Below are 17,227 nucleotides of genomic sequence, written 5' to 3' on the forward strand. Positions count from 1 at the left end.
CTTCACCTGGACAATGAGCGAGTCACTGCCCAAAGCTGCACATGTGCTTGGCCTAAGTTCTTCTACCAAAAAAAGCAGCTTCTTCTAACTTTAAGGAAACAAATAGGCAATTGATAAAAATATGTGGGTTCTTCCATAGGAAGGCCCAAGAAAAACATTGTGGAAAAGAGTGAATTAGAAATTTTGTCAAGCAAGAGCATGGGCAATTAAAACACACACACCCCAACCAGCCAAAGGAAAGCAGCTTCCCCGCCCCCTGACGCCATGCAAGGGGCCGCACAAGAGGTGGCTCCCGGTTCCCAGGAAACCAGCTGAGCAGCCTGCCCAGTGCACGTCCCCTCCACTGGCCGAGAGTCAGCGTTAAAAATAGAAACAGCCAGCCTTGTTAGGCTTTCTCTAAAGAGGAGCATCTGAGTGACCTAAAAAGGAATTACATCCTACAAACAAGCCAGTGGGAGCCTGACAGCCAAGATAAGGAGCAGAGAAGGGACAAAAGAATTTCTCAAGAGGAAAAGATTACTGCTGTTTACCAACTATGCTTTGAAAACACTCTGCTCTTAAAGATCGTCTGCCTACCCCTGGCCTGGAGTTGGCGGGGGAGCTGGTCCTCTGAAGGCCCAGGCCGCCCTCCCTCTACTCCAGGGCTGTGCCGGGCTGTGTGCAGGTGGAGGCTGGGTGCCTGCCCCCAGGAGGAAGCCCAGACTCAGCCCCTTGAGGCCCTGCTCAGATGCCTCCCAGAGTCCATACCCCACACAGAGCCAGGCCAGCCAGGGTGCCAGGAGTCAGCTGTGTGGGCTGCAGGCATTTCTTCTCGCAGCCCAGCACACAGGATGTCACAAGCTTCTGTGACCTCGCCAGCAGGCAGCAGGGCCAGCCACCAGATCAGCGGGGCATCTCTCTGGTAGAATATCACAGGCTGGTGGCTCACACAACAGCCGTATATCTTCTCACAGTTCTGGAGGCTGGAAGTCCAAGATCAGAGAGCCAGCAGGGTCGGTGAGGACTCTTCTCCTGGCTTGTAGACGGCCGTCTTCCTGCTGTGTCTTCACACAGTGGAGGGGGAGAGAGAGCAAGCTCTCAGGGTCTCTCGTCAAGGGGCACTTGTCCTAGTCTGCTGGGCTGCTGTAACAAAGGACCACGGGCCAGGCGGCTCACAAACACAGACATTCACCTCTCACAGTCTGAAGCTGCAAGTCAGGATTCTGGTGCTGGCAGATCTGGCATCTAAGAACCCGCTTCCTGCTTCACAGACGGCCATCTTCTCGCCATGTCCTCACATGGTGGAAGGGAGAAGGGAGCTCCCTGGGGTTTCTTTCATAAGGCCCTAATCCCACCATGAGGGCTCCAGCTCACACCGTAATCCCCTCCCAGGCCCCGCCTCCTAAGGCCATCCTCCTGGGGTTAGGGCTCTAACGTGTGAACTTGGGGGGACACAATTCAGTCCGTCCCACAGCCCCAGCACCAAACTGCCACAGTGCAGTCATGCTGACATCAGCAGAGGCAGTGACCCTTCAAGGGTCAAGCAGGACTCTGAGTGGGGCCACCGCAGGGTCCTCCCAGAGCCACCACGCTCTTCCTTGCACTACACGAGGACAGAGGGCGAAGACTGCTGACGCCTGCACCCCGCAGCAAGCTCTGACTGTCTCTCCAGAAAGAACCTAAAGCGCTGACACAAATGAACACCAAACCAGCTTTACACACCTCTACCGAGGGCTCTGCACACACTAACAAAGAAACCGTTTAGAACAGCGAGAAATCACTGTGCGTGGGCCTAACAACTTCTGAACGGCCTGCTTCCTCCTTGTACACTGCTTGTTGTCAGTGCTGTCGGGCTGACTCCGACCCCTCGAGCCCTGTGGACAGCAGAGCGGACCCTGCCCAGTCTCTACTGCGCCACCCTCTCACCTCCTGGCGCTCCATCAGACAACGCCCTGCTGCTGTTCATAGGGTCTGCGTGGCCAGTTTTTCAGAAGTGGGTGTCCAGCTCCTTCTTCCTGGTCTGTCTACTCTGGAAGCTCGGCTGAAACCTGTCCACCAGGGGTGACCCTGCTGGTATTTGAAATCCCGGCGCTATAGCTTTCTGCATCACAGCTACCACAGTATGACCACCAATAGATGGGTGGTGTGGTTCCCTGTCCCAGACACGAGCCCCGGCCGTGGGGGTGAGAGCATGGACTTTGAACCACTAGACTCCCAGGACTGGCTGTATATTGTCATAAGGCATTTAATACTCAGGGAGCTAAAACATAAAGGACCGACAACCCAAAATGTGGCCAAGGAGATGGAGAGGCCAGAACCCTCACCTCCCACTGCGGAGCTGTGATGCGGTGATGGGAGCCCTCGGAGGGCAGTTTCTTAAAACCTTCAACACACGTCTGCCCCACGATGCAACAATTCTCCCCTAGGAACACACTCAAGAGGAACGAAAACATGTGTGCCCAGAAAGCCTCACACATAAATGTTCACAGCAGCTTTGTTCCCAAGAAGCAGAAGTGGAAGCAGCCCAGATGCCACGGACGGGCGGTCGGGTCAGCAGATCAGAGGACCCCAAGCTATGTGCTCAGGATAAGATGAGCGAACTGCCAGCACACACAGAAAGACAGAATACCCTCTAAACCCGGGCAGACTGAAAGAAGCCGGATATCAAAGAGCATATTCTGCAGGGCTCCAGTCATGTGCAGTTCTGGAAAGGCGCACACACCTGCGGTGAAGGAACTCAGACCCGGGGAGAGGTGAGGGGAGGGGTGGAGGGAGGGGCAGGAGAGGACTTGGTGGGTGACGGAAGGGCCCCACCTCGACGGGACGAGGGGAGGGAACTGAGAAGGCTGCACACCAGGACGACGCCTCTCACCGGTACAGGTCACACCTTGGGCAGGCAGACAGACCGAGCACACTGGGGACCTGCGGCTGGGGCAGACACGTCCACAGGCCCAGTGCACAGGAAGCACCCGGCCGGGCTGTGCTCTGGGCCCCGAGCTCTGGCCCTCCCACACCAGCGTCCAGCCCTGAGTCTGATCTGGGTCACAATCTCCGCACATCACTGTAGCACCCCGGGCCAGATGCTCCCCTGTCCTCAGCCAGAGAAAAGAACTGAGAGTAATAACAGAGCCTGGCCCTTGGTCAAGATGCCTCAGGACTGGCCAACGGGTCGCACTGCTCACAGCACAGGCGTACCCCTCAGCACTCCCTGAGCATCCCGGCCAGTCCCACAGCCCAGTCCCCTCCTGGTACTCGCTGCCCCGCCAGAACAAGGTCCACCAAGATCCTGTCTCAGGGTGTGCTCTGGGCACCCCAAATAAGGCATGAATATTTACTGACCTAGAAGCTGGGGTGTACTCCTGCCTCCGTGGAATGAGAGTAAAAAATGATATGGGATGTTGGGAGACCTGGTGCAACAGAGAAGAGTAATACCCGCAGGCGCAGGAGAGGGAATGAGAAGAAGGGGCTGCAGTTTTAAAGGAGGCAGTCAGCTAAAGCCTCCCAGCCTGCATGATCCAAGAGAGCAAGTGAACAGACACGCAAGGAGAAGACGGTCAGTCGGAGGGAACAGCATGTGCCAAGGTCCTGAGGCAGGAAGAACAAGGAGGGAGCTCATGCAGGACCTTGGAGGCCTCAGTGAGCATCTGGCTCATGAACAGGCTGCTCAGTGGCCAGGAGGCAGGAAGGATGCAGGCGAAGAAGCAGACCAGGAGGAAGCCACTGCAGCCAGCCAGGGAGACTAGAGAGGCCTGCCAGGGTGGCAGCAGGGACAGGAGCAAAGATACTCTGAAGGTAGTGGTGACAGCACTTGCCGACGTGGGATGCAAGACAAGAGAGGCAGAGAAGAGCAGAGCAAATTCCGAGATTGAGGCCCGAGCTGGGAGCTCCATCAGCAGGAGGGAGTCAGGGACGCAGGACTGGTGTGGGGGCAGGGGACAGAGAAGTTCAGCCTGAGAGACATCCAGGGGAGGCTGGCAGCTGGGACCACGCATCTGGAAAGGAGGCCCAGCCTCGAAATGAACACCCGGGAAGTGGGGAGCACCTGTAGATGGGATCTGCAGACCCAGGACGAGTGCAGCCACAGCAAGAGCGGAGCTAGAAAACAGACGGGACCCATGGGTTGGAATGCGGAAGACTGGGGGTCTCAGAGGAAAACACGTGTTTCTCAATGACCAGCGCCACCCCAGAATATGGAGCGGTGACATCAGGCCTCACAAGGTCCCCGTGCCCTGGGCACCATCTCGTCCAAGGCCCCTCCTGCAGCAGCAGGCCGCCTCGGTCCCCAGTCTTGCCTGTCCCACACACCACATCAGCACAATCGGACGGCATGTGGCGGTTGCGTCTGCCTTCTCTCCAGGACAGGTTACAAACAAAGCCACTGGGAACACCCACTTCAGGCTTCTGTGTAAACACACATTTTCACATCAACGGGGTACAGGGTGGGGTTCTTGGGTCCCGTGGTGAGTCTAAGTTGAACTTTATAAAAATGGACAGACCATTTTCCAAAGTGGCCACACCACTCTGGATGCCCAGCAGCAGGATGTGAGGGTGCCACGTGCACCGTGTCCTTGTCAGCCCTGGGTATCGTCAGGGTTTTCACACTTTGTTTTGTTAATTTTAGCCCATCTAATGGACAGAGCTGATATCTCATGTGATTCTAATTTGCATTTCCCGTAGGACAGTGATGTTGAGCAGCTTTTCACATGCTTACTTATCACTTGTGTATCTTCTTTGGTAAAGTGTCTGTTCAAATCTTTTGCTCATTTTCAACTGGGTTCTTTAATTTCTTATTACCGACTTGAGAGTTCCTTACATATTCTAGATACAAGTCCTTCATCAGATATGCAACTTGCAAACATTCCCCCCACGTCCTCATCTGCAACATGTCTTTCAACAGTGTCTTACAAAGAGCAGAAGTTCCTAATTATAAGTTCTAATTTATCAATGTTTTTCTTTTATGAATTGTGCTTTTGGTATTCTAACAAATCTTTGCTTATGGATGTCCAATTATTCCAGCACCATTTGTTGCGAGGCTGACCTCTCCCTAACGAGTGACTTTCACCTCTGTCAAGCCCTGGCCACACCTGTGGGTCTATTCCCACATCTCTTCGTTCCCCTCATCTAGATCTCTGTCCTGCCAAAAGCACAGTCTCGACTGCCGTAGCTTCACGGACGTATTGAGATCAGAAAGTGTGAGTCCTTAAACTTGACTGGGGTTTTTTCAAAACTGTTTTGGCTATTCTAGTTCGTCTGCTTTACCATATAAATTTCAGAACCATCTTGCAGTCTTCCACCCAAACATCCTGCAGAGACTGACTGGAACGTGAGTGAACGTGTTAACACAGTTTAGTCTTCCCACCATGAACATGGCATAGCTCTTTCTTTACATCCTCTCGGATTCCTTTCATCAGTGTTTCATAGTCTTCAGTGTAGAGATATCAACATATTTCATTAGATTTATACGCAAGTATTTCATTTTAGTGCTATTGTAAATATTATTTCTTAAGTTTCCAACTGTTCATAGGTAATATAAAGAAGATGTTTTCAAACGGAACTTCTATGTTGCAAACTAAATAAATTCACTTACATTAATAAAGTTTTGTGGATTCCTCATGATTTTCTAAACACCTAGGCATGACTTCTGCCAACAGAGAGAGTTTTTATTTCTTCCTTTCACATCTGTGTGACTATTTCCTTTGTTGTCCCATTGCACTGGCTACGACCATCGGTACCATGTGAACAGAGAGGCAAGACAGGCATCCTTGCTCTACTCCCAGCCTGCAGAGCACCCCGCCTCTCACCGCTAACTACGCTGTTGGCCGTGGGGTCTCTGCAGATGCTCTTTAAAGGGTTAAGGCCCCTTCTATCCCTAGTTGGCTGGGAGTTTTTATCAGAAATGTTTATAGAATTTTGTCAGACACTTTTTCCTGCATCTGCTGAGGTGATCATATGGTTTTTCTTCTTCAATCAGTTAACATGGTAAACTCTATTTATTAACTTTTGAGTGTTAAGCCAGGCTTGCATCCCGTGGCCATGAGGCATTAACTTTTTGATATACTGATACATGCTTACGTGTGTATCACATATGTTTATATATAGGTGTGGGTTTATATTTGACTTGCTAAAGTTTTATGAATTTTTGCACTTATGTCATGGGGGATACTGACCTGTATTTTTACCACGCAGTGCCTCTGTCTGCCTTTGATGACAGGGTGCTGCCGGCGTCACAGGATGAGTTAGGAAGTATCACCTGTGCTTCAATCTTCTTGAAAAGCTTCTGTAGAACTGTTGTTTCTTGAGTGAATGTTTGATAGAATTCACCAGTGAAACCATCTGGTTCTGGAGGGTTTCTTGTGGGAAAGTTGAGCAAATCTTACTTTAATAGATAGAAGGCTACTGAGCTCATTTATTTCCTCTCAACTAAGCTTTGATACCCTGCTTTTCAAAAAATATGTTCCTTTCATATGTTTCCAAATCTATTGGCATAAAGTTGTTCATGAGATTCCCCTTACTATCTTCTTAATGTCAGAAGGATTTTAGTGATGATGCCCCATGTCAAATTTCTGAAATTGGTCATTTTTGTCCTCTACCTTCAGAAATTACATTTAAAGGAGCAAAGTAAACCCAAAGTAATCAAAAGTAAGAAAAAAATAAATAAAAAGCAGAAATCAGTGAAGGAGAAAAGAGAAAAACAGACACAACCAATAAAACCAAAAGCAGGTTCACCAAGATCAATAAAACTAATCCTCTAGCCATACTCTTGACGGATTTTTCTCATTATGGGTCCTATCTTCCTGCTTCTTTGACTGCCCGGTAATTTTTGATTGGATGCAAACAATAAAACCGTGACTTTTACCCTGTTGGATACCAGCCTGGAAGTGCTCTCCGGGGCGCAAACCAGGCCAACGACAGGGCTTCCCTCTCCTCCCCTCTCCCGGACGTCACTGCCCTGGATGCATGGCCTGTTGTCTGATCTCTGAAAACCCCTGTTTTGTAGAGGCTTTCTGGGGTTAATTTGTTTAAGGCAGGAGGGTAAACTTGGCACCTGGTTCCTCCAAGTCAGTTGGAAGCAGATTTGCTCATCACCATATTTTTTAAATTACTCTCAGGAGAAAAAAGTGAAAAGATTTTAAAATGAGCAAAAAAGACTAGAAAGTGCCTGTTCGGCTCACCAATGTGGGTGATTTCTACCTCCACTTAGGCTCACCAATGTGGGTGATTTCTACCTCCACTTATCGCAGAGCTATCGCAGAGCTATTCCACAATTCTGTGAATTCTAAAAACAGATAGCGATGCAAATGGTCCTTGACCACAGGGAAGCTCAGTGTCGGTGGAATGCAACTGATTATTGGCCAGGTTTACATCTATTATGCAAACGCACACAGCACTGCTGAGGGGAGAATCCATTTGTTTGCCGTTTGTTTTCTTCTTTGAACCAATTCTAACTTATTGGTTCTCTCGTTAATAAACAAAAACATTTATCTCACCAAACAATCTTCGATGCTTGCTTATTTTATATTTGCGTGTGAGCCAACACTATATCTGTTTTTAAATTTATCCACAGCATGACTACAAACAAACTGGAAACAACCTAAGAGTCCATCCAGAGAAAAATGACGGCCTACCCATTTAATGAAATACTCTGAAGCCATTAAAACAGATAGCTTATATTAATTTATACAGAAAGATTTTCCGGTCTACCAAAAGAAGAGTAAGCTGCAAAACGACACTTATCTGTGACCGGCTAAGGAAGAATTACCTTTTCCTCCATCCACGCAGACGGCCAGACACGCGGGTGCACTCCTCAAACTAAAGGCAGGACAGCGTGGGGGAGATTCATTTATAAATACTTTTCTGCTTTGTGTAATTTCCCGAGTATTATTCAACAAAGAACCGCTAAGCACAGCCACGCGTCAGACACTCCTGGGTGCTCAGCATTCGGCAATGAGCAAGACAGGTCCCTGCCCCAAGAGCTGACAGGCAACACACCACCTTTGTAAATGGGGAAAAGGTTCAAATTAACTTCCTAGAACCTTGCCCGCAGTTTGAGGAACTAAGGTTAGACATGACCAACCGAAGCAGAATGGCTGCTCCCACCCTGCCTTCGGGCCTTGCTGCGGCCTCCCCGAGAGCTGTCCTGGGGACCCCATGAAAGGGCCCTGCACCCCAGCCGCCCATGGCTTGCCTCCTTCCCAGTGCCAGCCCCTGGGCCACGCTGGGTGTGTCCGGCGTCTCCGCAGTGCAGTGGAAGCTCCTGAGGGCAGGGGCATCTGGCCCTTGCACTGCTGGCCCCCAGCACCTGGAAAGGCAGCTGGCACTTCCCAAGCCACGGCCCCTTCCTCTGCAGATAAGGGCACTCATCCCATCATGGGCCCCAGCCTCATCACCTCTTCTGAACCTGGTGACCTTCACAGGTGCCACCTCCAATACCACCACGCTGGGGATGAGGCTCCAGCATACGGACTTCGGGGACACAAGATTCAGTCCCACAGGTGTGCAGCTTGTGCTTCCAGTGGGAGAGAGAAGTAAGTAAGTAACCACCAGTACCGAATGCAAGCTCAGAGCGAGATGAAGCCATGAAGCACACTAAGACCTGGGGGGAGGCCAAGAGGGTGACCAGGAGGGGCCTCCCCAAGGGGCAGCAAGGACAAGGACACGGACGGAGGGCACATCCAGGGAAGAGCAAGCGCCAAGGCCCGAAACACCAAGTATGTCTGGGGACGCAGGATGGCCAGAGGGACAAAGCAGAGCCAGAGGGAGGCAGTGGGCAGGCAGGCAGGCCCACAGACCCCAGCTCGCACACCTGAGACAGGGAGCAGGAGAGCAACACGACCTGAGTCCCGTTTCCAGAGAGCGGCTGCTACTGCCGGAGAAGGGCCTGGCAACGTGGCCGGGCCCCGGGGAGGTCCTGGATGGGCTGTGAAGAGGGCGCACGAGCTGTGCTGGTGGCCTGGCGGGTGAGAGGCGGGCCCGATCCTGCACTTGGGGCCTGGGCACCCCAACACACGGAAGACCGTGGGGTCATGGCGATGGGTCCAGGAGCCTGACACTTGGAAGAGGTCAGAGCTGGGACGGGAGGGCAGGACAGGACAGGGGCGCCAGCTGGGGTGACACCAGGATCTGCATCTTCTGCAAGGCTGACCACCCGGCCTGACGCCAGGACAGAACACGTGAGAAGGCCTCAGAGCTCGTCAGGACTAACGATGGAAACGAAAACGTTTCCTCCTGCCTCCTGCGTTTTCACAGTGATCAAGTTTACAGGAAACAAAAGTTATTCCAAGGGTTCTAAGGAGCATGAAGCTCATACTCAATTCTGTTTATAAAGGCAGTGTGTTAAAGGCGACTCTGAAAAATAAAATAACTGCATAATAGAAACTAGGATTAAAAAAGAAAAGAAAAGAAAAGGATAGCAGCAGCCGCTCAGCGCCCCTGGGCCATGGGCCCGGCGAGCAGTGGTCAGAGGCGGTTATGTCAGCCCTTGCTCGGGGCGGCGCCCACTCGCTCTCCACTCAGGCCAGCCGTTGAGCCACGGTCAGCCGGATGATCACCTCATCCAGCAAGTCAGCCCAAAAAAGTGTCGGAGGGGCAACTGTGTTCAAATCTTACTCTTAATGAATTGTCACTGAAAATTCTCTAAGTGTCACTGAAATTTCTTCCTTCCAAAGAGGCTTCTGCTTACGAACCAGGAAAAGCCGCATCCGTCACAAAGCACCCATCGTGCTGTCTCCTCTTCTCTTTGTAAAGGCTTAGCGCTCCAGGAAGGACACCAGGTGCTCTGGAAACGGGCCTCAAGCAAAGTGCCAGCTGCCTGCCCTGTCGGGTTCTGGGTTCCAGAAACAGCCCGACACGCACGTGTGCAGCGAGGAGGCTCAGAAAGGAGGGACATGGCTGTGGGCTGGTTTTCCGGGGGTCCAAGTTCACAAAGAGTAGAGCCGCCGTGCTCTGACTCATTCTCAGACCACTGGCTACCCGACCGTCGGAAACACACCAGTGACTCTAGTCCTCGGCAAAGTCGAAGGAGAGGAAGGTGGGAGTGTGCTCTGAGACCCAGAACAGGGCCTGCCAAGTCGGGGTCTCATTGCCTGCTCCCCACAACTGCCCCCGTCACCGAGGACGGCCCCCGCACATGGGCAGGCTTCATGCATGCTCCCTTGGGACCCTCACTGCCAGGACCCCTCCCAGCCCGGAGCCAGGCCAGCTGCCCACTCGCCCCTCCAGGTGTGTCCCCGACGAATCTCAGACTCGTGCTCAGCACACACCCTCCCAGGCCCTGCTTTGAAAAGCAAACAAACAAACAAAAGCTGCAAATTCACACCGCAGCTGTTCTGGCCAAAACCAACACAGACACGGAGAGAGCTGGACGGGGCTCCAGCCAGACATGGGGCCTCTCACTCCATGGCCGCGGGAAGAGGGAGCCCCAGAGCGCATCTGACCCCCGAAGGCACCAGGAGGGGAACCTCGCCCTCCCCCCGCTGGCAAGCTGCACTCGTGGAGCTGATACACCATAGCTCCGCCAGCCTGGGCTTCAGCCAGGGGTCCCTGACGTCAGGTTTCTACTGGGCAGGGCAGCATGTGGGGAGCAAGGGCTCAGAACCCACCAGTGATGTGGAACCGAGCCCCACCCTACTGCCAGAGACCCTCCCTCTGATGACCTCTTGCCTGCCCTATCCCAAAGGATGCTCCTTCCAGAACCTTCCTGATGCCTCCTCCTCCTAGGCCTTTCATCCCAGCCAAGAACCTGGCAGGATGCCTGGCAGACAGTCCATGTTGGACGGGGAGGGAAGGACACCACCTCCAAACACCCCAGGCGGACACCTTCCGGTGAGGGACAGGAAGGCCTGCCCCACGGCTCTCCCCTCCAGGTCCCACTGTCATCTCCAGAACGGGAGCAGGACCCGCCATCGCCCTACCACTGGCCCTGAGCATCTAGTAGGACATGGATGGCTCAGCACCGGTAGACCCAACACATGGTGGCCCCTCAATGCCCAGCGTGGACTGCAGGAGCCCAAGCAGCTCACTGGCCCATTTTCATCCACCTGTGCTCAGGTTCCCTAGCCCAGAGCCAGCACCTTTCAGGGGACAGTCAGGACACAGCACCACCCAAAGTGTACCCACCACAGTGCCACCCCCTCAGCCCCTTGGGTCTCAACCCACCAGGCCCTGAGGTCGGGAGGAAGGGAGGCCCAGAGGCCACTTCCCAATATCTGCTACTGCCTCCTGCTCACAAAACACATCTGCTGGGCTCAGCAGAGCTGCAGGAGGACAGGGCGAGAGGGGTGCAAGGGGGACGGTGGGACGCAGGGGGGACAAGGAGGACGCAGAGGCACAGTTCCCCACAGCCCTTCCCCCACTGTCGCAAGGGCCTTGGTGGCCGGGCCCTGCCTCACCCCACGCTGTCTCTACCCTGCACTACCCTCTGGGCTGCGGCCACACTCGCCTCCTGATAGCCCACAGCCACCCGGCCACCCCGGCCAAATTGGATGCCCTTGGCTGCTCAGCCCTTCCCATCCACCAGGCCTCAGTCTAAACATCCCCTCCTCAGAGTGGCCTCTCAAACACCCTACCTGGGGTCCAACATGCACGCATACACACACGCACAACCTGGACCCAGGCTACAGCCTTGCAGGTCCTGAGCTGGTCTTGGTTGTGCTGACCATGCGTCTCCTCGTGGAACACAGGCTCCGGGAGCAGCACCCTCCATCCGCCTCTCAGAGCTGCACCCCAGCACCCAGAGCAGAACCCACCTCGACCCAGGGGCTCACTCAACATCTGCTCAGACACGCTGGAGTCTGCACCTCATCCTGACGGCACCTCCCCTGGCCCAGTCACCCACACGTCCTGCCAGAGTGCACAGCAGCCCCTCTGCGTGGCCTGACCACCTTCACACTGCGACCACAGGACCCTCTCGACAGGTTCCCGGAATCCCAGCCGAAAGGAGGGGAGCCTGAAAAGGGACCTGAAGGAGGAACTCGACTGAGGGTGAAGTAGAAATGTGACACCTGTTACAGTCGGCACCGTGACAGTGCCAGTCTGCATGCTGCACAGACAAGACGGGATTTCCACAGGAATAAATATTATCGCATAAGCAATCCAGCTCAAAGAACACGCTGGCTCAAGCAGTTCTTACCTGATAAAATTCCCGAAGCCAGTTCTTCTGCAGGTTTTCTGGCTGTAAATTAAGAAGAAAGAAAAGACAGTCAGATGACCATTGACACAGCACCAAACACACCTGATCGTTGTGGGAGCTGGGGTGTGCACACAAGGGGGTCACCCCACTCTGCACGGGGAGCCTCTCCCTCCACATGAGGGGACCCCGCTCTGCATGGAGGGCCTGATCTGCAGCCTCCCCTGCAAACCTCGCCCGCCAAAGGGCAGGCCCCACAGCGCCCGGCATCCATGCTCAACCTGCAGCCCTGCCCAGTCCCCCACGGCGGTCACAGGGAGGAGCTCAGGCGGGGTGTCTGCTGCAGGATGGCGGAGGGCAGACCCAGCCAGCTGGCCAAGGAGCAGCCTTCGTCCACACGGCCATGGCGGGACTGTGCGCGCTGCCACCTCAGGGCTGGCTTCAAGAACCAGGCAGAGCAGAGAGGATGTTCTGGACGCCCAGGAAGAGCCAGCAAAGAGCCCACAAAGCAAGAAATGAGATGTCTTCACATGCATCCCTGCTGGGGGTCCTGGACCACCAGACAGCCGGCCAAGGGGGCGCACGGCCCCACCAAACCCAGCCGTGGACGAGGCGCCAAGAGGAAACCGCAGCCCTGGACATGGACATGGGACTGCTCAGGAAGAGCACGCTTTAAAACGAGGGCCCCGCAGCCGGACTCAAGTGCGATGGGTGCAGCGTCAGACCTGGAGGTGAGAACCCTGGGGCCTGCGCTCACGCGCCTCACCGCACACTTGAAAACTGTAAGAATGACAGATCCAGCGTTGTGTGTCTTCACCATGACCCAAAACAAAACCAGCCAGCGCCCCTTGGGACTCAGGCCCCTGCTCAGACCACAGGCCCGACCAGAGCAGAGCTCCGACGCCGTGGCGTGGAGCCCGGGGACCAGGCTGAGCACGGCGGCAAAGGCACCACCCACAGGCCGCAGGGCAGCAGCATCGGGAGGCCGCCCACAGGCGCTTAGGCCTTGTGTCAGCTGACACTTCTCAGTGGCCTGATGAGCAGGAAGACTGAACTTCAAATAAATTAACGAAGGAAGAAAAAAACCCCGCTGTGAAACAAGAGCCTACAGACCATAGGAGAGAGTGGAGGACCCTGGAGATCCACCCACAGAGATGGAGGCCAGGGTCCAGCCAGCTGTGGGGCCTTCCGCTCACCAAGACCGAGTTCGGGAGCCAGGCCCAGTGCAGGCCACCCCCACCCAGCGGGCCCCGGCCCACCTCCCGCTCACTGGAGGGGGGTGCTGCACCCACCCCATCACCCTCCCAGGTGAGCAAAGAAGAGATGGCCACAAAAGACAAGTGACCAATTAAAACTGGGCAGAGCGTGTGAACAGAATGACCAATAAGCACACGGAAAGATGCTGAACATTGTTAGCTGTCAGGGAAACACAAATCAAGCCACAGAGAGATACCACTGCACACCCATGCGGACGGCTGAAATCCAGGAGAATGCCAGCAAGTCTGGCGAGGATGTGGAGAAACTGGAGCCCTGAGACAGGCTGAGGGATGTAACGCTGCAGCCTCTGTGGAACGGTCCTTAAAATGCTAAACACGGAGTCACCACACGACCCCGCAGCTCCCCTCCCAGGTGTGAGCCCCGGAGAAACGGAAACACGTCCACACAGAAGCTGTACACGAACGCCCACAGTCTCAGGAGCCGAGAGGGAAACAGTCCGGATGCCCACCCCTGGGTGAGTGGACAAACTGTGGTCTATCCAGACAACGAACACTATTCAGCCCTGAACAGGAAGTCCCAGAAGCAGCCCGCAGGAGGGCGGACCGTGACTTCCTGTCCTGCTGTGCTCCGGGAGCCCCAGCCACGTGAGTGTGGCAAGGTGGGCCCACGACGGGGCTGCAGGGGCAGGTGCGAATACACTGCACCCGCCGCGCTCAGGGATGAGGCAAAGCCGACTCAGGCGGCATCAGCAGTCACCTCTGCAGCTTGCTCCCCATGGGCCCGCCCAGCACCCGGCTCCTCTGTGCCAGCCCCGTCTCCTGCCTCCCACTCGCACGAGAACACGTAGGTGGTAATGCCTGCCTCCCTGCGTGACCCTGGACTGCGATGACCAGGGACCAATGCAGGGACAACGGGGATGGGCGTGAAGACTTAGTGTGCCTGTGTGTCCTTGTGACAGCAGCCACACGCATTCCCTCCTCTGTGTCCTGGGTGCAGAGGCTGGACAGACCCCGACAAATGGTGGGTCAGCCAGCACGGCAGGCCTGTGTTCAGGTCCCGACAGGGAGCACCCTGCACCACCACGGCACTCCTCCACCCGGTCCTGGCGCCCCTGCAGGCCGCTCCTACTGTCCTCTGGCAAGCAGAACCCCTGAGTCGGGCCTTCTACAACATGCCCCCAGCACAAGCAGGCACACACCCACGTGTGCAAACACCCCCGCCACCGCCTGCCACGGCCACCCACCCTGCCCAGGCCCAGCCTTGGAGCAATGGAGACCACGGCCCGCAGCAGGGAGCCAGAGCCTCTGAGGCCAGCAGCCTGCCAACCCAAAACCACCACTGCACGGGCCTGCTCTCCCTGCTGTCACCGACCCGCACCACCGCCTGGGAAGGAAAGGAGGGACAATGGTCGCAAGGCCCAAGTGAGGACAGCCTGGCTCTGATGCCGCCAAGAAGCCGTCAATTCACACTGACCAGCACGTGTCCCTCTGATCTGCTCACATGGCCTTCAGCCCCACATCCAGCTCTAGCCGCCGTGAGTAATGACAGCTCCCTGTCCCGTTTGCAAAATGGATCAGGACCTCGAGCGAGGCTGCCGAGAGCCTGCACGGCCCGTCTCACAGCCTGGCCCACGTCGCCTGGGGCAGGCACAGCCCTGGGCGCCCGCTGGAGGCCGTCCGCCCGGCTGACCCTCTGGAGGCCAGCAGACGCACATGTGGAAGCCAACAGTGGGACACAGTCGGTCACAGTCTGGAAGTGGCTTTGGGATTTTACGTTCCTCTAGCCCAATTCTTGGTCACTCTCTCATCTAAATCACTAACAGGACTTTCAGCCCACTCTGACTGGGGATCCACTGAAACAATAAAACCAAACAGTCCTAATAAAAGTGCTTTAAACAAAGATACGTCTGTATTTGTTTACTGTTTAGAAAGAGGCCACTCAAAGGCTGGGGAATAATTAAACTGCAGATCTAAATAAACGACAGAGGAGCCAAAAACACTTAGAGGAAGGAAGAGAAGAAATCTACTGAAAAGGGACGAGGTTCTCAGGAGCCCTGGCCGCCCCCTGCTTGTCGGGTCACTGTGGCCACGGTGACCGCCACGATGCCCGTCCCAGGCCATTCCCTGGGCAGCATTTCTTCCACTCGTGGGCAGGTCTGCCTGGCTGACCGCCAGCTCCTCCAGAGCACGTTGTGTGCCTGGCCCCACAGCCCCTCCAGCCCACCCCTCCCCAGTCCTCCCTGCAGGTTTGTGCTCACTTCCCCAACCTCCACACATGGGACGTCCCTTTCCTACCCTGAGACAGCCCGAGGATGTCGCCTCCAGGAAGCCCTCCACAACCTGGAGACTCGGTTGGCCTGTGGCGGGGCAGCGCCACGAGCACCAGATGCCCCTGGACTGCGGACAGCTCTCTGCTCCCTCTCTCATGCACTCGCAGCCCCTCCTCTCCTCCGCCAACCGCAGCTCATTCTTGCCTTCCTCACCTGCAGAGGCTAAAGCACGGAGGCTTCTCTCTCCCCCACATCCGACCACCATCCCCCTGCCGCCTCTGCCCTGAAGCAGGGGCACACTCACCTCCCCTCGCCTTCTGCGGCCCCTCTGCTATGGCCCTGGTCCACGCTCCCTCTGTCTCTTCCTGCCCCGCCCTGACTCTCTCTGGTCCATCCTCCACTCTGCACCAGAGCAACCCTCAGAAAACCTAATGGCTCAACCCTGCAATGCATTCCTGCCTCCCTCATGGCCTGAACTCGTGACCTCTCTGCCCTCTCCTTGCCTTGCTTTGCTCTGGGAGGCTGACCTCCTTCCATTCTCAGGCCTCAGGGCCTTTGCACTTGTTCTTCCCGCAGATTCTCATGGCCCCATGCCTTCACTGCTCTCAGGTCCATCTCCTCAGTCAGTCCTGTTTTCCTCGGTCACCGGGCGCCCCCAGCCCTGGAAGGTGGGTCCCTAACCCCAGCCTCTTTCTACCCTGAGCTGTAAGCTGCATCAGACTCTCTCTCTGTCTTTCCTCAAGGACCATCACCAGGAGAGGAACGTTTCATTTCCCAGCCACACACTACTGTGTACGGTATACAAGGAGGATGACGTTAAGGTCAAGAGGACAGTAAGAACTTTCCAAACCACTGGGGCAGAGAGGGTAAACAAAGTTGGATCAAGACATCTCTTTTCCCCAAAACCTAACACAACAATAAGGGGCTGGGGGCAGTGAGGGACTCTCCAGTAGCAACACGACAAGGAAAGAGGCCCAACCGCATGCCTCATCCTGGAAAAGTCATGGCCAAGGGAAGAAGAAAGCTCCCAGGAAGGACTCGGACGACCCCGACAGTGCGGGACCACAGGAGCCGCGCATCCCTGGGGACGGGGGTCGAAAGGGAGACAGAAAGAGAGTCCCTGACACAGAAGAACTGGCCAGCTTAGAAAGGGAAGAGCATTCGGAGAAAAGTGACGTGAAAAGATGGGCAGCAACAAGCCCGTCAGTGCAGAGTAAGGGGACCAAGAACTGGGCGGGCACTGGCAGAGCTCCACGCGATGACCGGCACCCAGAGCCAGGGTCCGCGGGAGCACGGGAGCAGCACTGTGCCATGTACACACGGACGCGGACTGGACAGCGAGGCAGACTGGCCAAACGGAGCGTGAACGTGAGGACCTGGACAGCGTGCAAACAACGAGGGCAACAGGACCAGGAGGTGGCCGGGGGACTGCATGGGAGCAGCGACGGCTGCGGACGCAGGAGCTCACAGGCACGCTCTAAATTCAGAATGCACCTGTAAGCTCCAAATTCTTTAAGTTTTTAAAAAGTTTCCGTATCCTTAGAGAAAATTTACAGATATCTTATTTTTTGTACCAATAAAACATTTTTCTCCAGTCCAGAAGTTCCTTCAGTTTCAATTCAGTATTTTTTCTGCTG

The 17,227-nt window shown here is 55.2% G+C and overlaps 1 protein-coding gene across 2 annotated transcripts in view; it reads right to left on the reverse strand.

Moving 5' to 3' along the window:
* The window catches only part of INPP5A (inositol polyphosphate-5-phosphatase A), a 234,673-nt gene that overhangs the window by 157,747 nt on the left and 59,699 nt on the right, over positions 1-17,227 (reverse strand). For both annotated transcript variants that reach the window (XM_070631482.1, XM_070631473.1), the window contains exon 2: positions 12,107-12,148. In XM_070631482.1, coding sequence (XP_070487583.1) covers positions 12,107-12,148 — 42 coding nt within the window. The remainder of the gene's footprint in view (positions 1-12,106; positions 12,149-17,227) is intronic.

Source organism: Equus przewalskii, chromosome 1, assembly GCF_037783145.1.
Source record: "Equus przewalskii isolate Varuska chromosome 1, EquPr2, whole genome shotgun sequence".
NCBI classification, from domain to species: Eukaryota; Metazoa; Chordata; class Mammalia; order Perissodactyla; family Equidae; genus Equus; species Equus przewalskii.